Source organism: Cygnus olor, chromosome 5 (genome assembly GCF_009769625.2).
Source record: "Cygnus olor isolate bCygOlo1 chromosome 5, bCygOlo1.pri.v2, whole genome shotgun sequence".
NCBI classification, from domain to species: domain Eukaryota; kingdom Metazoa; phylum Chordata; class Aves; order Anseriformes; family Anatidae; genus Cygnus; species Cygnus olor.
This window is the reverse complement of record NC_049173.1, coordinates 37209804-37237609: the sequence shown is the minus strand read 5'-3', so window position 1 is coordinate 37237609 and position 27806 is coordinate 37209804. Positions and strand designations below refer to the sequence as shown.

The 27806-nt window shown below is 50.1% G+C and overlaps 1 protein-coding gene and 2 long non-coding RNA genes across 4 annotated transcripts; 2 read left to right on the top strand and 1 right to left on the bottom strand.

Moving 5' to 3' along the window:
* The first annotated feature begins 815 nt into the window (after positions 1-815).
* Positions 816-14011, top strand: LOC121071593. Of its 2 annotated transcripts, XR_005820708.1 has the most exons (6): positions 816-957; positions 2079-2219; positions 5649-5813; positions 11318-11484; positions 11984-12057; positions 13926-14011. It is a non-coding gene; the product is annotated as an uncharacterized LOC121071593 (long non-coding RNA). The 2 variants fall into 2 exon arrangements; XR_005820707.1 differs by lacking the exon at positions 13926-14011 and having other exon boundaries at positions 11984-12504.
* CCDC177 (coiled-coil domain containing 177) lies at positions 13982-19477 on the bottom strand. The gene is made up of 2 exons (XM_040559967.1): positions 19363-19477; positions 13982-18892 (listed from the first exon to the last, which is right to left on the bottom strand). Exon 2 carries the CDS (start codon positions 18882-18884, stop codon positions 16965-16967), a length of 1920 nt encoding a protein of 639 aa, XP_040415901.1. The 5' UTR covers positions 18885-18892; positions 19363-19477; the 3' UTR covers positions 13982-16964.
* On the top strand, positions 18723-27806 carry LOC121071594. The gene is made up of 3 exons (XR_005820709.1): positions 18723-18916; positions 20048-21716; positions 22518-27806. It is a non-coding gene; the product is annotated as an uncharacterized LOC121071594 (long non-coding RNA).

Genomic DNA, 27806 nt, shown 5'->3' with positions numbered 1-27806 from the left:
CTGAGCAGCCACGGTGTCTTTCTGCCCGCTGGGATAACATCTTCTTCTATATTAAGTAACTCATTTACTTCTTACTGTAGGCTTAACTCTAAAGCCGGAATGAGGAAAGATTCAACTGAGGATTCAGCCAGGTCCGTGAGTCCTTTCTGCTCCTTTTTGCACCAGCACCAGTGTAGGACGTGCTGCAGTGCTGGGAATGACACCTCCTTCAGCGTTGGCAGGTCTGGCACTTCAGAGGAAGAAAAATGACAAAGGCCATTTTGTGAGGGTAGCAAAGGCACCTTTTGCTAACTCAGAGGTGTTGCAATAAATAGCATGGCAGGGTCATGTGTTCTTCTTTTGCTGTATTATGAAAAGTGCAGGCTTTGCATTGCTTAAAATAATAAGTAAACTTTGCTTGCCCTTGAGTTCCTCTTGGTTGTGCCCTGCTTCAAACCTCTCCGTGGAAAAGTACCCACGAGCAGAGGGATGGGTCCTTTCCTAGGACTGCTGCTCCTGTTGGTTTCTCCACTGTTGGTGCTGTGGGCAGGGGAGCTCCCACTTCCTCCGTACATCAGTGCCTGCCTGCAGGAGATGCCAGCCCCTGGCATGAGGGGTACAGGTTCTGGTTTGTGCTGGTTTTGTTCTGAGCTCCAAAGCAGAGCCACGAACAGGGCAATAGTGCATTCTGTCGTGTGATGGGGTTCACAAGTGCTCAAGGACCCTGCTGATGAAGGTAAGTTGCACAGCTGGGTGCACTGATCTCGGCAGCACGTGAGGTGGTGAGAAAAGCTAAAAGCACGTGGCAGGAAGGTGGGAATGTTGCGGCTCCTGTAGCAAGCTAGAGGAGCAGGCTTACTGCAAAGACAGTCAGAGAGAAGAGATTGCACCTTGTCTGGGAATAGCAGCTGCTTTCAGTTCTCCTTTCCTTTCATCATTCTGCCAGAGGCACAGCTCCTGCTCGCTGCAGGCGAGAAGGTGAGGAGGCTTCACCAGGAACACGGCTGAGACGTGGGAGTGCAGCTAAAGGGCCTAAAAACCAAAACACTCCTGATAGTGGGTTGGTGTGTTTAAGGAAAAACAAAAATATGTGTGCTATGTCCTATATCTAAATATGCGAAATGCAACTGTCCTATTTCTTGGTGAGTGAAACCCACCTCCAGTCCCAACCAGCATCCAGCCCCAGCTGCTCAGAGAAAATGGGTCTGAAGCTACGGTCCCCTTTTCCTCTCCTTGCATTGTGGTGCTGAGCAAGACCTGGTGAGAAAGCACAGCCGAGCTCACACCAGCGCGGCCCTGCTGGGTGATGCCAGGTCTGGCATAGGCTCTCCTCTTCCTGGCCCTCCCCGTGCCCGTGAGATGAGCTGGGTACTCCTGCATAAGACAAAGAGCAATGAAACCGGGCCCTGGCTTCCTCCTCTCCTCTCTGATTAATTTCTTTTGTTATAGTTTCTCTCTGCACATAAATACAGAGCAGATAGGGTTTAATGTGGAACTTATTTTAGATTAAGAGAAACAATGTAGGCTCCCTGTGCAAGCGGGGTTGGCTTTGTTCTCTCTGTAGGGGGAACGTGGGCTCCGAAATGAGGACAGAAAATTCCCAGCCATTCAAAGGTACTGTAGATGGGCAAAATAAGTGCACTTATCTCATGCACCAAGCTTGGGCGAGGAGAAATTGCAGGATACGCTGCATTCAAAGTATGAAGCCAGCCTGCAGTGAGTGAAAAAATGATTTTGTTTGAAGATGATGTTCTAGCCCTTGTTTCAGCTGATGCTAAAGAAACCAGAAGAGAATGTGCCCACTAAGAATGTGCCCCTTCTTCTTTTAGTTGGTGGCTAAAAGTGGTTAGATTTGGTAGCTGCTTATTACATGGAAGGTTTAGCATGATCCAGATCCACACCAGAGTGGAGCAAAAATCTTATTCCCAGTTTTAAGGATAAGAAAGCAATAAGGGGTGAGGGGTCTGCAGCTAATCATGCTGATCACCAATGCGGGCATGGGGTTGTAGGTATTGACACCAGTTTTCCAGCCTGGTCCCTCCAAGGCTGCAGCAGTGTGTATGAAGGAGTCGCCGCAGTGGATTTATTTTCCCAAGGAGCATGCTGCATGTTTGCAAAGAGAAAAGTTGCTGAGAAGTGAAGATGGATGGATGCTGCCTGTTTGCTCTTACGACTGCAGCAAATAACTTCAGCCTGTGACTCCTACGTACACTGCTGGGGGGAGTCCTTCCTGCAAGCAGGTGAGGACCCTGGAAGGTGTTGTTTTCTTGGGAAGGCCAGGTACTGAGGATCCTTTTTGATCAGCGGCTTCAGAGCCTCTGATCATGTTCCCTGCTCAACCACACACTCATCTCAGCAGGAAAAGGAGGGGCACCTCCTAGCTGGAGGGGAAGTAAGATTTGTCACCCAAGATAGTGTATATTGAGATGTAATAAACACAGGGTGGGCTCCCTCTTGCATTCACTGAATGATAGTGTTGGTGCTGGATCTGCCCTTCACCGACTGCTGTGCTTGCCCGAGCCCCAGAAGTCGCTCATCTTCTGCCTCTCCCTCCACGCTCACCCAGTGCTCCCCAGCTCCCAGAGGGACTGCAAAGGACAGCATCTCCCCACCTCCCCCAGCCTTCTCCCTCGACTTTACTTTTGTTCTCATTTGGCTAACGGTGAATATCTGCCCGAGGTTGGGATCAGCATCACCCTGGCATGCCGTGCTGAGCAGCAGGGCTGTGGTGCTGCTGCTGGAGGTGGGGAAGCCCACCCTGCTGAGGCTTGTGAGTGCACGGGAGGTGAGGTGTGGCCTACAGGAAGCTGCAGCTGCTCATGCGTTTTTCATAGCGCTGTATTTCTGTCTAGAAAATATTACTCATCCAACTCATAAGGTCTTTCAGACTTGAGCATTTCATGCAGAAAAATGCATAGAATTATTCAGAGAACACCCCGGGGTGTTAACCTCTGCTAACCGCTCCGCAGCCCACCTCACGGGTGGTTTGGGCACGTCCTGTAGGTGCAGAGGTGTGATGTGGGGGCCTATTGCCCACTGCCCAGCAGCACGGGCCCGTCTGGGGTCTGTGGGACAGGCTTGGTCCCGATGTGCCTCATGGGCACAGGAGAACAGGTAGAGATCCCTTGGACTGTCCTAAGCCTCCATGCTGGCTGTGGGTTTCCCTTCCAAGCTGCTAGCCAGCACCCCTCTACTCACACATATATACATACTTACCTGCACATGCATGCGTATACGTAAAAGGATGCTGTGCATTAAATGCATGTCTTGGCATGTAGATAAGCCAGGTCAGACAACTGTCCTGACAGAAATTTCATCAACGTTTTCATATCCCAGGCACTGATAATGGCAGAGAGGCCCTGACTTCAGCTCCCCTCCCGGAGCCTGTGTGCACAGAAACGTGAGGTATACAGAAGTGGGATGTGGAGGAGCGAGTCTTCATCTTTAGCCAAGCTAAAGACAAATCAGATTTTATATTATGGAATCTCCTCTCTCCTTAATCTTCAGAGATTTATCAGAAAGCTTAAGGTTAGGACAGAATGCTACAGCATCTAATCTTTCCTCTCATTTGCCACAGACAAGTACATTTCACCTTCTCACCACGTGGCCAGTTCTACTGTTACTCTAATCTTTGGCTGGAAAGATGGGAATGGGATCTCTGCCACCTCTTGGGCATTTCCCCACCTATGTTAGTGGTGCAGGACAGACGTGCACCTTGTCCTGGTTTCAGTTAGGACAGAGTTAATTTTCCTCCTAGTAGCTGGCAGGGTGCTATGTTGTGGATTAGAATGAGAAGAGCGCTGATAACATGCTGATGTTTTAATTGTTGTAGAGCAGTGCTTACACCAAGCCAAGGACTTTTCAGCCTCTCTCTGTCCTGCTAGCGAGCAGGCTAGGGATGCAGCAGGAGCTGGGAGGGGACAGACCCAGGACAGCTGACCCAAACTGGCCAAAGGGGTATTCCATACCATCTGGCGTCATGCTGAACAATATATAGGGGTGGCTAGCCGGGGTGGAGGGGGGGGGCTGGCTGCTCGGGGATAGGCTGGGCATCGGTCAACGGGTGGTGAGCAATTGCATTGTGCATCACTTATTTCGTACACATTATTACTATTAATACTATTATTATTATTATTATTGTTGTTATTCTTTTCCCTGTCTTAATAAACTGTCTTTATCTCAACTCACAGACTTCACTTTCCCGTTTCTCTCCCCCATCCTGGAGAGGGAGGGGGGAGGGTGAGCGAACGGCTGTGTGGTGTTTGACTGCCGGCCGGGCTAAACCACAACACACCTAAGCAAGCACTGACCTGGAAGCCTCCATGGTTCAGCAGTGTGTGGGGAGCTGGAAGAGGCAGACCTCCCAGGGGAATCCCAGTGAGCCCAGCCTCAGCCCTGGGGTGATGGGAGGGAAAGTCTGCTCGTGGGGAGAAGGTGGCACTCAGTGAAATGGGATCACCAGTCCAAGTGGAGGAGAGTGCTTGATTTCCATGTGGTTAAAAGGGTCCTTTGCACATGTGTTTAAACCCGTGCTCTAGAGCTGAGATGTCGTCTTGTGACAGGGTTGTCCAGCTTTTGTTATGGCCAAGGTGACTTGGAGGCCTGGGCTGATGGCTGCAGGGACCACGGCTGTGGGAGGGATGCGGAGGAGGCATGGGCTGCAAGGCAGGAACCTCTTAAATGCAAGTTCCCCCATCTCTGCTCTTGAGAGCCACTTAGTGGGGAGACGGACCTCTTTTCTTAATTATGGACAATATAGAAATATATGTAATGTCAGATTTCCCCGCAGGCACAGAGAAATGCAGGTGGGAAAAGGAGGGAGCTGAGGAGCGGCAGCCAAGTGGAAAATCTGAAGCTTTTTTTTATTAGTGCTCCATTTTCCACGTGGAGCACTGTGGGTTTTTGTCTCCTTTGCCTGAGATGAGAGACTGGGAAAGGACCTTTGCTTGCAGCTAGCTCTCCCAGGGTGGGCAGGTTACTTATTCTGCCAGTCACTTGTTTAAATGTCTCTGTCCCTTTGCTGCAGCAGCTGGGCTGTAGCTGTTGGGGTGCGTGTGAGAGAAAAAGGCACAGTGCAACCAGCTCAAAAAGCTCCAGCTTACTGACCTGCCTTTCCACCAGCCCAGATCCCTCCCGGGGCCAGGGGAACAGAGCAGCGGCAGAAGGGAGATGTGCACTAATGGTAGCTGTGGCTGAACCTCCCCGCAGGAGAAACTTGAGAGGAAGGTCTCTGAAGGGATTGCATTTCCCTCTGCTGTCCTTCACCAATGTGGTCTCCTGGGGTCTCAGGGGGAGGCTGGGATGGTGGACACCTGATAAACACCCTCAAGCTGTAGTCAGTGGCTTTCTCCTTTAAAGAGGGGTAAAGTGACCCACACATAACCCTGGCAGCAAGAGGACAGGGCTTGTTCTGGCCAGCTTGAGAGACTGTGGTGGCCAGAAAGCCATTTTTAACGTGATTTATCCAGTGCTGCTTCAGTGGGGATTTTCTGGCTTTCTGAGAAAATCCAGTTTGCTTTCCTAAGAAAATGAAATGCTGGCAGTTGCTCTGCCTCTCCTACCTCCCCACAGTTACGACCCTGTCAACTGAGCTGAATAGAGACACAGAGAGCTCACCTTTCATGTTTCTGCACAAGAAGTAGTAAAAACATTTTTGTTTTTATTTACAGCTGAAGGAAGGTGGAATTTGCCAAGTAGACTCTGGGCAAATCTTGCACCCTGAGGTGGGAGCTGGTTCTCCCACATCCCACAGCAGTGCTGCAGGAAGCATCTCATGGTAGGAGGAACGAGGGGAGCATCACCTCCAGCTGCAGGGTGGCCCCTGGCCTTCACAGGTGAGGTACCTGCACTTTGCACAGGGTGGGTGTTATGGGTAAAGCGTGAGCCCCTGCCCCATGTTATTTCTTAGCAAGAATCTGGTTTTGTAGCTGTGTGTGTGAGGAGCTCCACTTGCTCTTTCCTAGTGGCAGCAGACCTGGATTCCTTATGCTTCAATGTCTGAAGACTTTTGTCACCGATCCCTTCGGTTTCCCTATCAGAGCCAAGTGGGCTGCCCTTGTGCACACTGAGCACTGCCACAATAGTCTGGCTTATGGGGAGCAGGACTTTCTGCCTTCTGCGTATTTCTAGATGTATGCTTTTTCCCCCAGGTCACTTGTGTCACTTCTTTTCTGGCCCAGGCCTAGAGCCTTCACAGCCTATTAGAAGCTCCTCCTGAATAATGCTCTCCCTGTAGTACGCTAAATGCACTCGGCCTTCAAACCCTTTTGCCCTCTGAGATTTGGCGTCGGGGGTGTTTCATGGGAGGGGAACAAGGCTCAATTTCAATTATGTTTGCACGAGGCATCTGAGGGCAGTTGAGGAAAGCCACGCTGCACCTTGATGGCATCTTAGCAGCATTGCTCTCCCAGAAGCAGCAGTAAAGCTGTTGGCTGACAGTGACAGTCCGGCCACTCGTGTTGCTCCAAACCCTGGCTGCATTATCTGTCAGGGAGATAATTCCCTGACCTCATGGTCAGGGGATGAGCACTTTGCTTAGCGATTAAGCCACTGTGCTAGATAACACTCCCTGTTTAATCCCTTTGGTAGCTGCTCCTGAGGAGGGGCTGCAAAACGCAGTGCCCTGCTGCGGGGGGCCTCAGAAACTGTGGTAACAGTGTAGGAGCCGTGGCTGTATGTGCCCGTCCCCCTCTGTTAATTCGGTGGCAGATTGGAAAACAACCAGCATATCTAGGGCACTACTTTATCGAGTGATGGAGCCATCTGGTGCAAAAAAACAGAGTTGTCTGGGGACTTAGGCTTGTCAGAAATCAGTGAGTCCCTCTGTGTATTGATCTTGTCTGCTATCTGCCGTATATAAAAAGAAGGTTTATAATTATTTTTCCTCCGCTCTGTCCTGAATTACTCACTAGTTCTGCTGACTTGGCCCAGAGAGGGGTGAACAAAGCTGTTTCTCCTGAACCTATGCCCAGGACCACCCTGCCCTTTGTACCCCTGGCACCCAGGCAGCGTCTTGGATTGTCTGGGCCACAGAAAGCATCAGTGCATGGATTCATGACCAGGTCTCAGGGTTGTACAAGTCCTTGAGGGTTGAGACCCAAATCCCCAGTGATACTTGGGGTCCTGCCTGCAAGTGAAAGTAGAGGGAGAGCTTTGACCAGGCCTGACCTAAGAGATTTCAGCCTCCCATCCAGCCGTCTGTCTCCCACATCCTGCTGAGTGTCCCTCTCTTCCCACGCTGGCAGTGCGTATTTGAGGATTATGAATCCCCTCTAGTCTGCCTCTTCCCTTTCAGAAGGACCCCGCCCTCCTTGAACCAGCCTCGGGTTTTCTTTGGCTGTGGTGTCGCCTCAGCTCAGGCACAGAAACATGCTAGTTGTCACCATGTTGGGCAGCTGACCTTACCGGGGAGGAACCTAGCCCCGCGGCCTGGTGCCTGAGTCAAACTGGCTGCGCACAAACAGAGCTGTGCTTGGCCCTGGCCTTGGTGAGGGGCTCAGACACCTCTTTGCCTTCCTAACCAGAGCTGGGCTGGGGGCATGCTGGGGGCCTCTGCCAGCCTGATGTTAAATTTGGTCCTTAAGCCTAGCCCAGCCAGCTCTGTGGAGCTTGCTTTTCTTTTCCCTCCTTATGCCCACCATTCATTCAGGGCACTTTTTTTTTTTTCTTTTCTTTTTCTGTCTTTCTGTACTGGTGTGAGAGCCATCGTCACTGGAGATCTACAGAATAGCTTTCCTGCATTGCTCCACTCACTCAGCTTTCCAGGTACTCCCAGGTGTTGGAAAACACCTCTCCTCTCTTACCTGTGGTTCTAAGTGCCCTCCGCCTCTTTCCTTCCCCAGGGGTACCCAAAACATCATATAAGAGGACCTGTTTAGCCATGCACATTTCTGTTGCATGAGACCTATAAACCGTGTACCTGTGATTTGGAGGTTATTTAAATCCCCCGCTTTGCCAGTTATTTCTTCTCTCTCGTGTTCAGCAGTTCTTTCCTTTCCTCTTGGGAGATGCTTTGTTCCTTTGCATTTGTGCCAACAACCTCCTCATGGAAAAGACTTATGCTAACATTATACTCCATAGATTTGATATACTGACCCCCTGGTCAGCCTTGCCTGCCTGCAGGATGCCTTCCTCTACCCGAATGTTGCACTGTGTTGTCACGGGGAGGATTCAGCCAGCACTGCAAGGTCAGTGAGTACTGTACAGCCTGTGTTTATAGAGCGTGGGCATCGGGATGGATGCAAAGGGCTCCTGCAGATTGCAGGAGACTCTGCAGAAATCCCCTGGTAGCTGCATTACAGATTTTTTTTAATGCATTTGAGGAAACACAGGCTGTGACTGAATCATGTAGCATCTGCATTATAGTACAGTGTCTCCGGAGAGAGGGCTCTGCAGGTTCCTTTCCACAGGAAATCTGTCGAGTAGCACAGCACATGCTGAGCAGAGACGTGTAGAGAGGCCAGTAGCTCTAGGTATGAACATCGCTGCCTTCAGGAACCTCCTACTGCCACAATTTTTTCTTTATGGAGCCATAAAGAGAATGCATTGGAATACTTCACTGAGCAAGGAGTGTTGAGCAGGTTCTTTGTAATGTTGTAGGAATCACAGAAAACTTCTGCCTTTCTTCTCTGGGCAGTCCCTTCTGCCTAGAAAACATTAGGACTTGCCACATCCAAGAGACATGAGTTGGAGTGACAGCTACCATGCAAAGTGATGTGGAGTGTATACAGAGCAAATGTAGGATGTCAGGTGCTCTAACTTGAATTGCATAAAGCACTGAAGGACCCCTCAGTGCACACACCTGCCTTGTGTTTTCTGAAAGCAGGCAGGTCAGCTCTGATCTTCCGAAACAATCCTCCCTGGCTCTACTGCATCCTGTGCAGCAGGAGGTGAGACATCACAGAGCACTAGCAGAAAAAGTGATGCCGTAACTCAGAGCTGTTAAGAGACTTCTAAAATTCCTGTCATGACAGGCCCTGCAGGCCAGTATAAGCTAACCATGCGTGTTTCAGCAGAGCTCAGGATGGGTTTCAGTGCCCATCAGGAGAAGGTGGAGAACACTGGACCAGTTAGCCCGTGCTGGGCTCTGCAGTGCTGTGGTTAAGCCAGCAGAGCCTGGGCTGCTCCATTTGAAACTAGCTTGGTTATAGCCACATCCTCAGGGGTGGTAATTGCAGTGCTGTTGGGGGGACATATCTTATACAGGAGGACAACCTCACACCAATGCCCAAATCCCTCCCGGCCCCACATGCTTGGAGAGGTTGTTCCAGCTTCAGGGTTCATATTCGTACTGGTGTTAGTACCAAAGGCCAGGCTTTTGGCTTTGTGTTTTAGGGCATGGTTTCTGGTGCTGCTAGTGTTCTCCCCATCCATGTTACGCTGACTGGGAAAACAATGCAAGGGAAGAAAAGTAGCAGTGGTGCTGCTATTTGAAAATCCCTTTGCATCCCTTTGCCATTCCACAACATCCTAGTTCTTCTGTAGGTTTTCAGTCTACGCCAGCCAAAGGTCCAAAGCCTGGATTCAGACAATGTCTGTAATTGGCGAGGGCTGCAGAAACCCACCGGTGAGAGCAAAGTGCTGCTCCTCTGCTGGGCTGGCCGTGCTTCGTGTCAGACCTGGGCTGAGTCCTGCCAGGACAGTTGCGTAGTGATCCCTCCTCAGTGAAAATGCTGCCCTTCTGTTCATGGAGCTCGTCTTGTGCTTCTTTAATCTCACCTTTTCCTTGAAGTCTGAGGAAACAGCTGGTACTGGGAGTGGGCAGGAGACAGGTACACGGATAGCAAAGCTGTGAACAGAGCAGACCCCCTCCTGGGGTCGAACACAATGTGTGCTGCCTGGCACTTAACAAAGCTCTCATAATGCTCAGGGTTTTTCAGGTTGGAAAGGAAAATGTCTTTCCGCTTTACCTGCACATTTGTGTTTTAAGCTCCCTTCCTCGTTTATCTTCCCATCTTTCATAAATCATTAGATAACTGTTAAAAATAGCACAGCTTACTTGGGAGGTGATTAAAAATGAGAAGACTTTATCCCATCACCCTCCTAAAACCCCAAACATTCCCAACAGCATCTGACAGGGAGCCAAACCTCTTATTTATTCCCCACTGTTTAGCTTGCTGTCTGACAAGGTGCCTCTGTGCCAGCTGCCCTGAGCTGCTCAAGCAAACGCTGCTTTCTGCAAACACCCAGGAACGCAGCATGCAGATGAGTATCGACGGGCTCTCCTCTGTGCCTAAAAATACCAGCGGCTGTGTGACCCTACCGTCCCATTGCCTGGGTACAATTCAGGCAGGAGGAAATTTCCAGCGGTCTCTTGGAGGCATAGCTTATCCTAACACACTGTGATTGACATAAATAATAGAAAGGATGATGTATCTAGGCTGCATTTGTTCCTGGAGTAACTCTGTTGGCTCTAGCAAAGTAACTAGCGAGGTGAACTTGTGACTTTGGTGGGCTGGAGGAAATAGTGTTACTGCATGTTGTCATATACACAGAGGTGATTCTAGTCAGCCGGCATGGTGTAAGGATTCTCAGTCACACCATTCATGTTCAGGCCCCCTGTTTGAAAGCCTGAAGAGATATTTTACAGACCCTTCAAGTGCTTCAAGGTTGAAGACGGCAGCTAGAAGTGGAGGCTGGCATCTTAAGACCTCCATCCTCGGTGAAGCTCCAGCTGGAGAGCAGCAAATGGAGGAGCTGCTGCAGCAGAGGCTCGGGGACAGCCTCCCCTTGCAGTTAGGGAGGTTAATTAGAGCGCTGCTGGGGGAGCAGGGAGCATGCGAGAGCTCCAGCTGAGTGCTAGCATGGCCTGGGGCCAGGCACATCCGTTCTTTCTGCTTCAGTTTTCCTGTACTCAGACCAGGGGCGATAACTCGTTTACCTCACAGTCAGGTCCCAGGGTTGGACACAGGGAGCTGCATAAAGCATGTAAGTACAAAATTGCACTGGCAGTTTGATTTTGTAATACAGGATATTTCTTACTGCCAGTGTGATTTTGTAATGTGGGAGATTTCTTGCTGAATGGCAGGGATGTAGGTGACGAATGCAAAGTCGCAAGAGAAGGATGTGGGTCCTTTTACACTAGAATCTTACTGTAATAAGGTTGTGTTTCACAGCAAAAGCCATGCTAAAATGAGCGAGCTAAGGACAAAGGAATCAGACCTAGAACTGCTTTTTTTTTTGTCCTAGCATTAACAGGAGTATGGGATATGGAGCATATCCCAGTATGAAGGCTCTGAATGCTAGCTTCCCACTGAATGCTGGCTGCTGTGCATAAATGGAAAAGGTGTTTCCAGGTATCTTGTATGGCAGTTTCACTTTTTTTTCTTCCCCTTCACAGTATTTTCCCATCAGAGCACCATCCAGTAACATCCCACCGCAAAGAGGGGCAGAGCTGCCTCCTGCCTAGAAGCAGAGGCATTCTGATTTTCTCACCTGGTCCCAGCACTGGCTGTTTACAGCGTGTGCTGCTTGCTTGCAGAGGGCTTGCAGGGCTGCGCTCCCATGGTAAGTTGTACTAGGGCTCCATCGGCTCACCTCAGAACAAGTCTGGACTGTGCTGCAAAGCAAACATCATGCAGCTCATTTCCAGAGGGACTGGGACTTCCCGTTCTTTGCCCGTGACAGCCTTCTTTCTCAACTATGACAGCTAAGACCAAACCTAACAAACTTAATTCCCTGGGACCTTGACCCAGCAAGGCATTAACAAGCTTACACTCGCATGCTTTGAATGAAGGCTGTGTGATCTGAGAGCAAGCAGATCCCTCCCCAAGTACCTATGCTCTCCTAGATGTGGTGTCTGCTCTCCTGGACAACTGCACAGTCCCAGGCTTGCAAAGCAGGACTGTGTGTAGAGAACCACGGCCATCACCTGCAGCATGCTGCATCCAACTAGTTTTGTGGCTCGTCCCTATACCTCCCTGCACCTGTTTTAAGAAGAAATAAAAATTAAAATTAAAAAAAAAATAAAAACGTCATACTAACTATTATGTTTTAACCACCAAAGGAAGAAGAACCAGAGATGAAAGCAAATCCTTTCTTATGGCATAATGGCTGGTGGTGATGAGAAGCTGTTCTCAGGTAGGATGTGGTCAGCCTGGCTCTCTCTGAGGTCAGTAAAGGAGCAGAAAATGTCACTTCTCTGAAGCAGTCACCTCTGATGATGGCTACTAGAGGTGGCTCTGGGGCCTTTCTTAGAAGAACCTCTGGAACACTAGTAGTTGATGGACTTTGTATTGCAAATTCTGTGCTCCCCACATCTCCCTGTCCAGGCTTGGATTAGTAAAGACATACACACTGAAAACGTCTCCTCTCAGACCTTTGCATATTCAGCATCAGTTTGGTGAATAAAATTTCCCTGGTATCAAGAGAAATTTTAGCACAGAATGAGTCAAGAGCTTCCTAAGCACTGTAAGAGAACCACAGTAGGTAACCAAGGTGAGAAATCTTATCCTCACGTCTCTCTTATTCATGCTGTGAAAGTCTTTATGATAAACTTGGTTAAAATACTTTGTGAAATATTAACTAGTGGGGATGCAGCTGCTCCTCCTAATAGCTTTTGAATGTGTGTGCCAAGTTCAGCATTGACAGAGAGATCATGGTTTAGTGATGAATGTTGTGTGAAGAGGCAGCATGCAGAAGAGAGACTGTTGGGGCTCTCACGGGTATTGAAGGGCTCCAGCTTTAGTCCAGGTGCTGTTAAAAAGTAGATAATTCACATAAATGACATAGTCAACAAAGACTCAAAGTGTGTCAACACACTCAGTGTGTGAAAGCTTCATTTGGAGTTCATACTACAGGAACTGCCCTTCAGTCAGTGGCTCTCCTCACGTGTGAGTTCTCTGATGTCTAATACAAGCAGCTTCAGTTTCGCTGAAGCCAGTCACTGGGCACCAGCCCAAGGAAACCAGGCTGCACAGTTCTGGGACCTCTGAAATTTCTTGCCTTATTCTGTGATGGATGAGAGTGTGGCAGTCTCTTCTTTCCCATTATTATGTGCCTGATCATCTTGTCTCATTGTGCAAAAGGTAAAACTCCCATCATTATATAATGAAAATGAATCTCAGGCCTTGATCCGGTAATTCTTTTTTGAACATTTAAATGATAACGAAGTCTTTCTCCCTAATGTTTCAATACCTCGACTTCAGAAACCCCTCAAAGTGATTTCTAGCAGGTCACATCCTAGCAGGAGGAGTTCTAGTCTAGTCTACTGGTAATCGATACAATGCTTTTCAAGTGGAGTTACAGGGGTGCATGCATCAGTGTTTGGCTTCAGATTTAAAAGTTTAGTAGCACTTGAACCTAGATTTTGGCTTGTCCCACTAGATCCGTGGGATCCAACATGAAATCTTGGAGCTAGGCTTTCCAGGTGCTCAGGTAGTGAAAGCTGGGAATTTGATACTAGCTAGATCTAAGATGTGCCACTGGTCACAGAAATTTGCCAGTAATTGGTCTTTGTTGCTTTTCAGTGCCGATATTCCAAGGTCTAGCAGTCATTCTGCAGCAGGCATGCACATGGTCTAGAAGCAAGTTCTTTATTCTAACCTCATGATTATAATAGACCAATGGCTTAAAATGTGTCTTCTAATCCCAGGAGAAGCCCAACCTAACTTATCTTTCTGCAGAACCTGACCAAATGTCATCAGCTGCTCCTGTGCTCTGTATAAGCTGTGATCTATTTCTGAGCAGTCAGATAACATGTTTCTTGCTTTCATTTTTAGTTCTCTCTGGCTTGCAGCTCAATATCAAGACTCATTTAAAAATGCCGTTCTTTTTGTATGCATACCAGGGCTTAATTTCAATTTCCACAGAAACCCGGCAGTAACACTCCTCAAATAAACAAAGCATAAGCAGACCCAAGAAATACCTCTCATGCCTCCACCCAACTAGCTGACTTCATTTTCCATGTCACAAGTTTAAGTAACTATAAGCTCTGTTGACTTTCACAGGTTTTGGACTGGAACCGCTACAGAAATAAAGAAGTCCATACACAGATTAATGTCTTTTGAAAAAAAAATATTTTTTTCCTTAGATTGCATATTCAAAACTTGAGCTGCACACTGCACAGTATAGAAACAGCAGTTAGCCAATCCAATTACCACCATGTAGGTGGGTTTTGATTAGTTTGGCTGTAGCCCCAAGGTGTCAAACTCATTTGGAAGCATAGACCCAAGGTGTAATTACAGTCAGTGGCCAAGGCGTCTCTCCTGGGCTGTAAAAACATTCTCAGTCTGCACTGGAAATGCCATGTCAGAGGGCAGAATGCAGTGGACTTTCAGGGAAAAAATACTGTTCTACTGTTCCAGTTACTGGCCGTGGCTGCTCGTTCACCCATCAAATTATGCATTTGATTTACGTTATGCATTCTTTACAGTTCCCAGCTCTTCCCCTTAGCTCTCTGCTGAATGGATCAAGCAGTGAACTTCAACCACAATGCAATGAAGCAGGGAGCACAGGCCTTTGCATCAGCGCTGACAGGCTTTCTCTGCAGCCCCGAAGGCTACAAACTAGATGAAATCTTGGCTACACAGAAGTTAGTGCAAGTTTTATCCCAATTCCAGTGCTGCTGGGGAGAGAGAGAGAGATTTTATGCAGGATGTAGTTGGGCCACTGGGCATCTCTTTTCCAGGTCTTTGATGCTACAAGGGCATAGGTGGAGCACTGCAGTAACAACACATGCACACAACTATATTTTTATGAAGGACCACGTCTGGTGTTACCATAGGACAGCAGGATTGCTTCCACTGTTCAAACTGATTGTAGTTTTGAGGACGAGGGTGCAGTGACAGGCTCCTAGCTGGAACCAGTAACGCTGCTGTCCTTCCCAGAGTTGTGCATGTTTTTACATTTTGGTGTTAATTGGTGCTTTTTGCCAACAGACATGCTTTACTTTAATAACAGCTCAAACAAACAAATAAATAAATAAAACAGTATCTTGTGCTTTGTTAGCATCTTTCATCCAGAGTCTTTAGAAGCGTTTTGCCAAGCCAAGTGTTACTATTTCCTGCGAGTCACAGCAATCCCAAGAGCCTGACTCTGCTTCCTTTTATATCAATAGGAGCAGGGCCAGCCCTCAAGGACTTGCCTGGTGTAACACAGTGAGCCGACGACTGACTGAGCAAACATAACTCAGGTGCCCTAATTCCTACTTTTCATCCCGCCTGCCCTCAACGGCACCAGTTGCTCTGTGATTCAAAGAGAGCAAGTTCCATCAAAATGAAAGAAATCCCTACTTGCTTCATTCCCATCGCTGCTTTTATAATGTCTCCATCCTTGCAGGGCTCCAGTGTGTGCTTGGCTTACTGCTGTTGTTGCTGGTCATTTAACACCTTATTAAAGCCTTCTGAGAGGTAAGCGATCTATGCATGCAGAACTGCATGCCTGTGTCATATGTCAACCTTCTTTGGGTTTTCTCATCCCCTGCGTTGTATGTCTGAGACGTCTGCAAGTAAATGAGAACCTGGCTCTCTTCCTGCTGCTTCTCCCCCTTGCTCTGGGTTTGATACTATCACTACAACCACCTAGCACAGCGTCACAAATGGTGGAGCACAGTGCTGGCAGTGCCCAGAGCCAGAAAAAAAGCAGCAGAAAGTGCCTGGTTTGGATGTGTGTTTGTAACTGCAACCCAGCAGAGTAAACGTGGAAAACTGGAACAGAACACTGACTTGAACGCTGTCCGTGGGGCGTAGGTAGGCTTTTCACATTTCCAGTGCACTAATGTCAGAAGGACTCATTTCCCTATAAGTGGGATTGAGTTACAGTTGTAAAAATGCCATGGTCCTCATCTAAGAGGATCCATAATGTACACTATTTTGTGCATCGACTCTTTCTTGTGCCCTAAAATAAGCATATAACTGTTAGCACCAGCGGACAGATAAAAGCTGCCCTGCTCAGTAGACAATGATAAGAGCTGGGTGAACATTTTAAGCCACTCATGCAACCTTTAGGTTGGAAGAGATCTCTGGAGCACACCTTGTCCAGCCTCCTGCTCAAAGCAGACCGAACTGGATAAGGTTGCTCAGGGTCTCGTTGAGTTTTGAGAATTTTGAGTTTTTTCTCCAGTCATGGAGATTCCTCAACCCCTCTATGCAATCTGTCCATAGATTTCCATTTTAAAATGATCTGCAAGGCCAGCTTCCACAGATTCGTTAATTTTTATATCTTAATGATCAAATGGGTTTTGCCTATCAGATTGTGGATTGCCTACAAACTTCCTCCCTGAAAGAGGAAATTCTACAGACCTTTATAAGAGACACTGGGAAGTGAGGGGTGAGGGTACTGGGGAGGGGCCACAGCTGCACACAGCAAAAGTGAAACTGTGGTGTTTGTGAGCACCCTTAACAGTTTCTGCCCAGCTCTGATCATAATGTCTGCTTCCAAGGTGTTATGAAGTCTTGACCCATGCTTTCTTCCCCCCATGTCTGATATCAGCAGCAGGTGAGGCACATCCAGGGACACATGGACTTCTCCAGTACAGCTGTCCGTGCCTTCATGGGTGTGCAGTGGCTTTGAAAATGCAATCCCGTACCTTAAATCAGCTGAATGTCACTTGAACCAGAATCAGCTGGGCTGGTTTTGGTTCCTTGTCAGTAGGCTCTAATGGTAGCCTGTAGTCTCTATTGTCTGTTTTTCCAACTAAAAATAGTGCAGCTGTTGTCAGCTCCAGTTAAGACAATCAATCAGTAACTCACAGGTTTCACGCAAACTTCTTCTGCAGCCCTCTGGGAAAACGTGTGCTTGTGGGGTGGAGGATGCAAAAGCTCTTTTCCCCCTCTGTACAGATGACTGAGGTTGGTCCTTAAAACATGCCCAGAACAAAAACATGTTTTAAAAAGTATGTGAAATAGCTGCCACATTTTTGTGCGGTACCCTGCTCCTCCAAAATAACAAATTAGTTAGTTTTTTTTAAATGTTAATGCAGAGGAGCTTTCTGATGCATTATGATGGACAACTGGTAACATATCCCTACTCATCCACAAAAAGGTCTTTCACTTCTTATCCAGGCTGGCATGCAGTTCTGCTTCAAAGGCCATCTTGTCAAAGGTGCGCATGTTAGTCTCTTCCCGTACCTTTTCCCGGACATGGAAGGATGCCCGAGCTACAGACCTGGCGTTTTCTAAGACGGTCTTCCTCTCCTTGAAGATCTGCTCGCTCCTCTCCAGCTTCCTCTCTATAGAAAGGAGGATCTCCCTGCGCCGTAAGTCCTCATACTGTTCCACCTTTTGCTTGTTCATCTTCTGCACCTTCTCCTTCTCCAGACGGCTCAAGACCACCTTGCGGGCTTTTTCCTGGACCACCTCTTCAGCCACCTGGGCAGCATGCTGGAGCTTCCTCTCTGTCTCTTTCGCCAGGGCCTGCAAGTGCTCCTTCTGCTCTCTTTCCCTCTTCTCTGCTGCCAGCTTGGCTCTCTGGATCTGCATGTCCTCCCGCCTGGCCTTCTCCCTCAGCTCCTGGTTCCTCTTCACCATTAGCTGCTCATAGTTCTCCTGAGCCTTGGTCAAACTCATCTCCAGGGAGGTCTTCAGCATTTCCTTCTCTTCTGCCTCTTGCTTGGCCAGTTCCTTGAGCAAGGCCTCGTGCTTCAGTTTCTCTGCCTGGCTGAGCTGTTTCCTTTCCTTCTGCAGCTGCGCTTCCTTCCTCAGCCTCTTCTGTGCAGCTATGGACAGCTTCTCTTGCAGGAGCTGCTCCTCTCGCTCCCGGTGCTCCTTCTTGCCCTCCTCCTTTGCCTTCAGATTGTGCTCTTGATGGAGCTTCTTCTGCTTGTCCTCCTGGATGGCCTTCTCCAGCTTCTCTCTCCGCAGTCGCTCCTGCTTCTCTGCTTGCTCCCGCCACCTCTCCTCACACACCTGCCGCTGCTTCTGCTTCAGCAGGGCAGCCTCCTGCTGCTCCTGGCTCAGCTTTCCCTGCCGCTTCTCCACCTGGCTCTCCCACATCCGCTGGCCCTGCAGGAGGGCCTTCTGCTTCTCCTTCTCCTCCTGCTCCTTCCGCTGCTCTGCCAGGCGCCGCTGGCTGTCCCACTGCAGGTGGGCCGCCTGCCGCTGCTCCCGCAGGAGGCTGGCCTCCTGGTGCTTGGCGATCATCAGCGCCGCGATCTTCTTGTCCCTCTCGGGCACCTCCGAGAGGCCCTTCCTCCTCTTCACCTCCTTCACGATCCTCTCCACCCTCTGGGCTGTCTGCGGCGAGTGGCTGAGGTCGCCCAGGCTGAAGCTGCGCCCCAGCAGGGAGCCATCGGCCACGCGGCCCCGTCCGCGCCCCTTGCCCCCTTGTCCCCTCAGGCTCTCCCCGCTGTAGGAGGACGAGGCCCCCGACTCCGAGGAGGTCTTGCCCCAGCTGCCCTCCCGGCGCTTCTGCAGCGAGTCCAGAGAGTGGCTCTTGGCCTTGGCGCCTCCTGACGCCTCGGCCTTCCCCCCGGGACGGGGTCCGGTGGCGGTGGAGGCGGTGGCGGTGGTGGCAGCAGCGGTGGCAGCCCGGGGGGTGAGGCGGGCGGCGGGCGAGGGCGGCAGGCTGCCGAGGGGCGCGAGGATGCGCCGCTTCTCCTCACGGATGATCCTCTCCCGTTCCTCCCGGCACTGCTGCAGCTTGCGGCGGCGCTCCCGCTCGTAGGCTTCGTAGAGGCCGGCGGCCACCCGCATGGAGCGGCCGGGGGCCTCCCGCAGCAGCTCCCCCAGCGCCCGCGGCAGCAGCTCCACCGGCCGCACGGCGCAGCGGGCGCAGGCCTCCAGCGAGCGCGGGCTGGTCAGCACGTACCGGCTGCCCTCCGCCGCCGCACAGTCGAAGTTGTACAGGTCCAGGTGCAGCAGCGGGGACTGCTCCCCGGGACGGGACGCCTCCCCGGGGGCCGCTGCTGCTGCCGCCCCACCGGGCGCCGGGCACGGCTGCGGAGGGGGCTCCGCTGGTGGCTCCACCATGGCTGGGCCTGCGAGGGAGAAAGCGGTGGCGGGTGAGCCCGCGGCCCCCTTTGTCCCCCCGCCATGGCGCCAGGGATGGAGGGGATGGGGAAGGGCGCGAGGATGGGGACGGTGACCGGAGTGGGGATGCTGCGGTGTGCGGGGGTGTTCGGTGGTGGGGGTGTTTGGGAGCTCATGCAGGGGGGTGGCCGGAGTGCATGGGCTGGGGGTGCTGGGGGTCTCAGGTGCGTGCTATGACTGGGACCCCCGCACCCCACCCCATCCGGGCTCCCGTGGGGGCGCGTGGTGATGGACGGGGGCGGTGGAGGACAGGGGCTGGGCTGCGGGCAGGGCACTTTGTTCGGGGCGGGGGGAGGCTGAGCTGCGGGCGGGGGTCTTCGGAGCGGGGGTGCCGGGGGGTGCCCGGGCGGCTGCTGGGGGGCTTCGGGGGGTCCCCGCGGCGCAGGACGGAGCCCCTCGGGCCGGGCGCGGCACTCACCGGGCGGGCAGCCCCGCGCTTTGTCTCGGCGGCGGCGGCGGCGGGGATCAGGTGGGCGGCGGCGGTGGCGGCGGCGGCGGCTCCTCCATGGCAGCCGCGGGGCGGCGGCGGGCCCGGTGGCCGCCCGCAGGCTGCCCGCCCCGCGCTGCCCGCCGCAGCCCCGCCGAGCCGCGCTCCCGCACGGGGGCGGGCACCGGGGGGACCCGCCCCGAAGCCCCCGCGCTGGGGCCGGCCGGGGGGGGGGGGGTCCCCTCGCGGCCCCCCCACGCCCTGCAGGGGTTTGTCCTTCGGGCGCCCTCCGGCCGTCCCCTTGGGAGCGGCGCTCCCGGGGCTGTGCCCCCCGCGTTTGCTGCCGGTGTAAGCAAGGACGAGGGGGTGCCGGAAGGAGGAGGGGGGCAGCCCGGCGTTACAGATGGCAAACGGGGCCCCAGGGGACGAAGGTGCCTGCCTTGGGGCACTTAGGGGATCTGTGTCAGAGCTGGGGCGGAGAGCGCAGCGCTCAAATTTCGGCGCAAAGCAGTTTGCGGCCACGACCCCCTGCCCTGTAGTGCGAATGCAAGCCACCGCTAGCTGCAGGGATGTGCCAGGACCGAGACGGGGGGCACCAGAGAGGTGCTGGAGGCAGTAGAGCACCCACTTGGAGCAGGCTGCTTGTGGTTACTTCACAGATCCGCTCTTCCTACAGGCATCCGGGGCTCAGCAGAGGTAGAAATACCGCTCAGCACAGAGGGCATCATCGCTGGTTGTGGAGCTGCAGAGCATCTGTGCCACACAGTGGAGCAACTGGTTTTGTCAGGCAGAGGACAGCAGTAGCAAATGCACGTTAGCCACTGTGTTACCGCTTCAGTGTTTTTCAGCAATCTGTCATTTAACTGCTAACACACGACTTAATCTGCTTTGTTTCAATAAGGAAGGATGAGGCACTCATCAAGGGGCTTCCAGGATGGCCCAGGGCAAGGATAGAGAGTGACAGAAAGACCCAGGAAAGGGCTATGGAGTCCTCGTGAGAAAGCTGAGAGCTGCAGGCCAGTGGTGGTTTCATATTTTATGGGTGAAGACTTTGAATCAAGCTCATCCCCAGTACCAATGGACGCACACAGTGATGATGCATCTGCAGTGAGTGGGCAAACTCCAGCAATGAACCATATTGACTTATCTAATTTCATTCATTCATCATCATCATAGTCTGTAGGGGACGGTTATAAAGCTTGGTGATTAGCTATGTGAAAAATCCTCAGGCCAGGCAACAGCTTTCTGCTGTCTGAAGAGCCCAGCCCACTGGCCGATGGCGCTAACCATTAATAGTAGCTGCAGCACGGTAGCTGTCGAGCCATGGTTGTGTTCCCCCTTTATGGAAAATATTGAGCTGGTAAGTGTGCATGCCAGGTAAGGTGAGGGTTTCTTAGGGCTTTTGGCAGGTTGCTGTTTCAGCCTGCAGCGGGGCTGCAGTTGGGCCTTGATCTTTCAGGTTTCCTTGTGGATCTTCAGGATTCCCCTAAGTGGTCTCCTAAACACAATGGGAAGGGAAGTTATCAGGAGGTTTGAGAAGCAGGCAGATATGACTTTAGGAGACTTTAACACACACTGTCTAAACACAGAGTCATGTCCCCATCTCATCAGGATAAGGGAGACTTGGGATGGGGCAGGAGGAGACCTCTGGAGGAGCTGTAGAGGATCACTACATGACTAATGAGTCATTTTCCCCTACACACTTATAAACCCTAATTCTCTTTTGTTTGGAAATGAGAGAAATCTATGCATGCAGGCTGAGCAGTACTGTAAGGTTAGCCTCCTGCTTTAATAAACAATTTCCTCCTTTGCATTGCTGTTAATGATAGCAAGAGATGCAGGGCAGTGGAAAATCGTGACTACAGATAGTGGAGGTGGAAATATTTATATCATGCTGACAAATTCTTCTGTATGCTCTTCATTGCACACGTATTAATTAATCTTTTCCAGTCCAGCTTTAAAACTGCCTGTACCTGGGTTTTCCCCCAATCTCCTTGGGAGAGCTATTTCACAACCTATGAGAGCTCATTGGTAAACTGTTATTAGCTACTTTCTGCTTCCGTTTTTCTTCTTTTTTCATTTTATCTTCTCTTGTAAGTAATTTGCCTTTTTTTTTTTGGCTAAACACCTCTCTCCTGCTTGGGTTTGTGCCTTACAAATGTTTGTAAACCGTTTCCATATCCCCTCAGAGCCAATGAAAACATATCCTCGCTGTGAACCGATTCCCCGTGGTTGTGCAACCAGCTATCGCCTTCCTTCTGAGCTCCTGCCAGCGCATCAGGCCCTCCTGGCCACTGCTGCTAGTGGGCTCCTGTGGAGCAGCTGTGTACGCAGCCCTAGTGCCGGTGCGTTGCCTTTCTCCTTCTCACATCTCCCCTTCTCTAATTTGCTAGCTCCCCTAAGGCTTGCTCAGCACATTTGGACTGTTCCCCCCTCTGTGATAGGGATATTAGCTGGTGATTTTTTTCCTCCTTGCTAACTAGCTTTTGTTTTCCACATTGACTACTGTCTCCATCTGGTTTGCAATTTCTGCTTTCTCCTTCTCGTGTTGTTTAAACCGTTGCTGGGAGGACCCTCACCTAGCTATTGTGCAGCCACTCCAGCTCTCACCCTACTCTCTCCCATTCAGACTCCTCTTGGTTTTGCACAAGATCATTCCTGCTTCTTCCTGAGGTGACAGCCTTGGGGAGCAGAGTGTAAGAAGCGTGGGGGCAGCTCCTGCACCACTCCCAGAGACAGCAGAGCGTCTGCAGCGTAGTCTTCCTCTGTCAGCTGGAAGCTTTACATACCAGTTCAAGACTTTCATGAGGCACTGAGGATAAGGTCTTACCAATCCCCATCCCGATGACACATTTGGTGCCTTCCCTCTAAACAGTCCCTTGCCACTTGCCTTCACCCTTTCCTTACAGTCCAACAGCCTGCCCACCCGAGTCATTTTGCAGCCCTGCTCTGAGCTAATGCTAAGCATAAAGTCCCGTGAGACTTGTTTGGTAGCCAGAGACTGAAAGTCAATGTGCCACAATGTTTTTGTGACAACCTGACAACAGCCAAAGTCTTCCTCTGGGAGATTTCAGTCCCATCTCCTTCTACCCTTTCCCGTGCTTGGCCTCTTGTTTTGTCACTCCCTGCTTCTGCTTTGCTTGCAGACGTGGCACAGGCTGGCTTTCCTCTCCTCCGCAGGCGGCAGGATGGGTGTTTGCTTCCCTCCTGTTCCACAAACTGCCTGCCCACACGATGCAGGCAAAGCCTCCCTCCTGCCCTGGGTGGCAGGCACTTTTCTGCAGCCCCCTGCCAGGCGGTTGCAAACCAACTGCCCCAAGCCGAGGAATCATCCCGACTGCTCGTAGCCCGGAGGCTCTGCTTCATGCTGTCATCTGTGGCTGGCTCTCAGCCACTTTACGTGTCCCTAGGGAAATGGAGCCTCTGGCTGGACAGATGCATGGAACAGGGACACAGAAAAGAGACGGGGCATGAGGGGGTAGCTGGAGACAGCGACATATGGTGGGACACAGTGCGGAGCCACCGCCAGCAGCAAAATGTTTGGCAGCCACTGGGGACAGACTTGTATTACAAATACAATGTCTTTCCCTGTAATGTAAAGCTGGAGTCTAATGCTAGCACGTAAGCTGTGCTGATGGTGAGTTGTTAATAGCGTTCATCTTGTTGGGTAATGCTACAATGTGCTGTTTGGTGTCTCATCTCTGCTCCAGAAAGCATCTAACTAAGGATCTTACTGGTGCTTTTTGGGGACGCGCCGAGCAGCTGCCTACCTGGCTTTGTGCAGGTTTGGCACACCTGCAGTCATCTTTGTATTTGGGTACAACCTATGCAGCTACCTGGGCTGCGTGAAAAAATGTGGTAGGCTGGCAGACAGAATTTTGAAAATGAAGGAAAAATCTTTGTCACTGCATATTTCCATGGAAACAAGTATAGATGTGGGAGTAGGTTTTATTTGCTTTTGGGGATATTCCACTGCCAGTGGCTATTTTTGGAGAAATTAGAATACTGGCGTGTTTTGGACCAAACCAAATTGGAGATGATGATGCTGACCCTCGTGCATCCAGTTCTCCTGGTCAGGCTCAGCTTGCTATGGAGAGCTCACAGTCACGAGGGTGTTATGGTGTGCCTGCACACAGTGAATCATGGAGGATAGATTTTCCCCAAGGTCATAGAGCAGACTGAAGATGCGGCAAACAAATAGATGAATCACTCAGAAATGAGTGTGAGGATGTCTAAAGGACTGTGTTATGCGAGAGGTCAGAGTGCACCACTGGAGTCCCTACAGAAATTCTGTGGTTTGCTTTTTTCATTAGACAAAAGGCAAACTTTTCTGCTATTAATTTTAATGTTCACCAAAATCCAGTTTGGACAGATCTCATTGTACCATGTGCAGAAATATCCGTACTGTAGGCAGGGCTGTAGTGTGGCACTTCTTAGTTTTGGGCAGGGAATGCCTTTGTGGTGGTGGTGTTCAGCACCTAGTGCAAGGGGTTTCTGATCCCTGATTGGGGTCCTACCACTATTGTAACCCCATTACTGCTAAGATTAGTGGCAAGCATTGACCCCAAACTGCCTCTAATAAGCATGAGCTATTGAGTATAAAATCAACAGGAATAATGCACGTTAACTCCGGTTACATTTTCAAGCTGAAGCTGAAATGCAATTACATTCCATTCATTTAATTGAAAACTGTTGTTTTTGAGCAAATGATCAGTCTTCCACGCTGTTTCAGTTTCTAAGCTGTGCTATTTATTCTAGCACAGCCTGGAAATCACAACGTGAAACTATTGAAGAACAGTGAAATATGACATTGCTGGTGACATTCTTCAGGGGGAGCAAAATGCTAAGTGTAATCAAGGAGAATAAACTGTTAGATTAAGACTGGAGATTTTAAACTGTTTTACTTTTAATTAATCTCAGGTGTTTATTAGCCCAATAGTAAAAGATTCTTTCTCTTCTTCCTGTATGATTTCTACCTTGACCATGGCACGGATTTTATCGATTAGGTATATTTCTCTCATATCTCCAGGGCAACTGCAAAAATATTCCTTCCCTCCTTCTTCCCCTTACAGAAGCCACCACCAAAACATAATTTTCCATGGTACAGTATTTAATGTCCCGGTCTAAATATGAGCTAATCATGCATTCCTAGATTAGTCTTGCCTAACGGTGCATTGCCAAGGAGCTTGGAGGCAGCAGGAGGAGATTTGCCACTTGCTGCTGCTCTCATCTGGGAGTAAAGGGCAGCAGAGTCAGGAGTTGGGAGCTGGCCCCTTCCTCACTTGGTTAGGTGTATAGCCATGCATACGGAGTGTACAGGGGTTGCACTCAGCCTGCATGGATGTAAATTACGGCCTGAGGAGAAAGACAAAGAAGTGTTAAGCCTGTGATGCCTGCCTGCAGAATTTAGGAGAAAAGAAAGAAAAATATCACACTTGCAGGGGCAGAGTGATCACACATAGGCAGTCACATCACACGCCCAGAGATGCAGTCGCCCAGGGCAAAGCTGCCCCTGCTGATAAAACACTGGTTATTGAGAACCGGAGCTACCAAGTCTTCCTTGACTACAGCCAAAATAGCACTGAGGGGTAAACTCCATCAGCAGTACTTCTGGTTAATTACAGACTAATGTCCTGCCACCCGAGTCCCACGTCACCCAAACCTCCTGGGGAAAGGAAACCATTCCACCTGAAAAGTGAGAGACTGCAATAGCACACAGTGCCAAATACATTTTTCTTTTCTATTGGACTGGTACCTGGGAATAAAGCCAGCTGGAAGACCTCTGGAAGGAAATCTTCCTAACTCTGACCATGCTTGCAATCAGTTTATATGCCAGATTTAGTCTCAGGAAATATGAAAATCAGTGGACGGTTGTTTTAATATACAGCTCTGCAGCTTAAAAAGTGCTGAGTTTTTATCGAAAGAAAATGAAGGTTTACCGCTTCCTTGAGGTATATAGAGTCACTATATGTAGCCAAATGGTGCAAGGTCATGTGGAAAGAACAGATGAGAATCCAAGAAGTTAACAAATGTCCCATAACAAAAATCTACTTTGTAACAGAAAAATATTTACAACTATATTTCATTTTGAAGAAGAATAAATCAACAGATGCTGACTTTTTAATTATGTTTTTTTGATAAAAGGAGAACCTGTGAGTAAACTGGGTGCTTTTCACTGGAGAACCTGAATGCGTAGTTCTCATTGTAAAGAAAGAAGGGTTTAGGGTGATGGGTAGTAGACAGGGACAGATTCAGTCCTTTGCTTTGTCACTTTGCCTAAATAAATGCTATGACTGAATATCTTTGGGGATCTGGGCCTCCCTCTTTCATCTTTAAGTAGGAATAATAGCACCTTCCCTAAGAGGTGCATAGCCAAAGTGATAGTGAAGTCGTCTGTTACATATATTAGATACATTTGGCAGTGGGATCTCAAACGGTTGGAAGGTAATTTAAATTAATCACAGGAATTTACGCTGAAGGGGATCTTGTCCTTCACCTTCTTTGAAACAGGGTCCTACAGACAAGCAGAAGGGGTTCTAGCACACAGGCAATGATAGAACTACAAAAATTAGCCCCTCTTGCTGGAAATACCAGTGCTATTGAATGAATAGTAGAGGGGGTAGAAGGGATATATTCCAAGAAGAGTTTCATAGTATTGGTATTTCACCTACATGTGTATCTAGGTCAGATTCTGCAGTTTCTCTGCTTACACCAAGTTTCAGTGGACTCAGTATTAGTTTTTGTTATACCATTTTTTCCTCTAACTCACAAGTTTTTTAGTGCATTGTGGGGATGGGATTCATGAAATGGTGCCAAATGAGCTGGTAAAGGCCCATGAACACTGTGTGTTATTCTGGCATTAGGAAATCCTGCAATCAAACTCCGATGTCGAGAAAAATTAAATAAAGTTTGAGATGGTGGAGGTAGTTAGGATGATCAGAGAACCAATAGGCTAGCCTTAGGAAAGTGTCATGTTAGTGTCCTAACAGAGATCTTTGAAAAAAGACCTCTAAAAATGAAATCTGAGGCAGGATGTGGTAGATCTTTAAAAATCCACAGGGGAACAGACAACTTGTTCATGCAGTGCCTTTAATGCATCCCGCATTTTGCCGTGCTAACCCAGAGGCATGTCACAGCCACCCTCAGAAATGCAGGCTCTGAAGAAGCTGCTGCCCTGAAAGCTGGCGTGGTTTGGTTGTTGACTTCAATGCGAACAAGACCTACAGGAAACTCCCTTTTCCTTGCTCTGAACATTTAGCCCTTAAGTGAAGTGGAATTAATACCATTGTGCTGAGTGGCTTGAATCTAGCACAACTGGAGCAGAAGTCAATTTGCTGTATTTGAAAGAAAATTAATTAAGGCCTCGTTTGTTTCCCTCAGAGAAAAAAGCTCTGGGTAGTTTCCAGGAGAGGATTTTCTTCCAGGCTCCTTCGGTTCAGGCCTCTCCGTACATGACAAGCGTTGCATGGCTCCAAGCCCCACGTCCCTAGGGGCTCTGGGGCTGCGAGCTGGGCCTTGCTGCAGCACCCTCCTGGATGTGAGCTTCTCTGTTTTGCATCCTTTCTGAACAGCTGGAGTGCCTGCCCTGAGTATTAAGAAACGAGTGGTGCCCTGCTGAACATGAAGAGTGTCTGTAGGCTCCATCATGGGATCCAGGCCGCACTTCCCCTTCCCGGGGCTGGGCTGGGGCATGCCCGCTGGCCCGGGCATGAGTTCCTGCTTCAATCGCTGTGACCTGCCCGTGGTGTCGGCTGCCCACAGGCTTCATGTGCTCAGCTAGTGAAAGTGAAGCGCTTTGGGAAAAGTGCCCTCCTGTGCTCCACGTGGTGCAGCTCAGAGCCCTGGGCGCTCATCGGCCACCTGGCTGCCTGGCACTGTGCCGCGTCGGCTGGTATTGAGCCGTGGTGTGAGGGGGCTGCCGGGGGACATGGGCCTTCCCCAAGGCCAGGGGGAGGTGCTTCCTGTTGAATTCCTCTGGAGCATCAGCTGCTGGCTGAAAAAATGCCTTTACCATGGTCAGACACCGGAACAGGCATCCTGGTGTGCCGGCTGATGCCCCGTGCCCGTCAGTGGCCAAGAGGTGTTTGGACAATGCCCTCAGTAATGTGCTTTAACTCCTGGGTAGCCCTGAGGTGATCAAGCAGCTGGACTCGATGATCTTTGAAGGTCCCTTCCAAGTGAACTTCTCTGTTCTATTCTCAGCGATCTTCCTTAGTGAAATTGGCATTGTCCTTCAATGCAGCCACTGCTTACACTACTCACCCTACAGCAGTGCCTGTGGATATCCAAGCACTCTGCACCTGGCTGTAATGTAATGTAATTTTGAAGGTCCCTTCCAACCAAACTATTCTGTTGTTATCCTATCCTATCCTATCCTGTCCTATCCTATCCTATCCTATCTTATTTCTACTCTACTCTACTCTTGTAGTCCATTC

Coding starts and splice junctions, on each gene's coding strand:
- CCDC177 (XM_040559967.1), bottom strand. CDS start 18,884: ATGGTGGAGCCACCAGCGGAGCCCCCTCCGCAGCCGTGCCCGGCGCCC.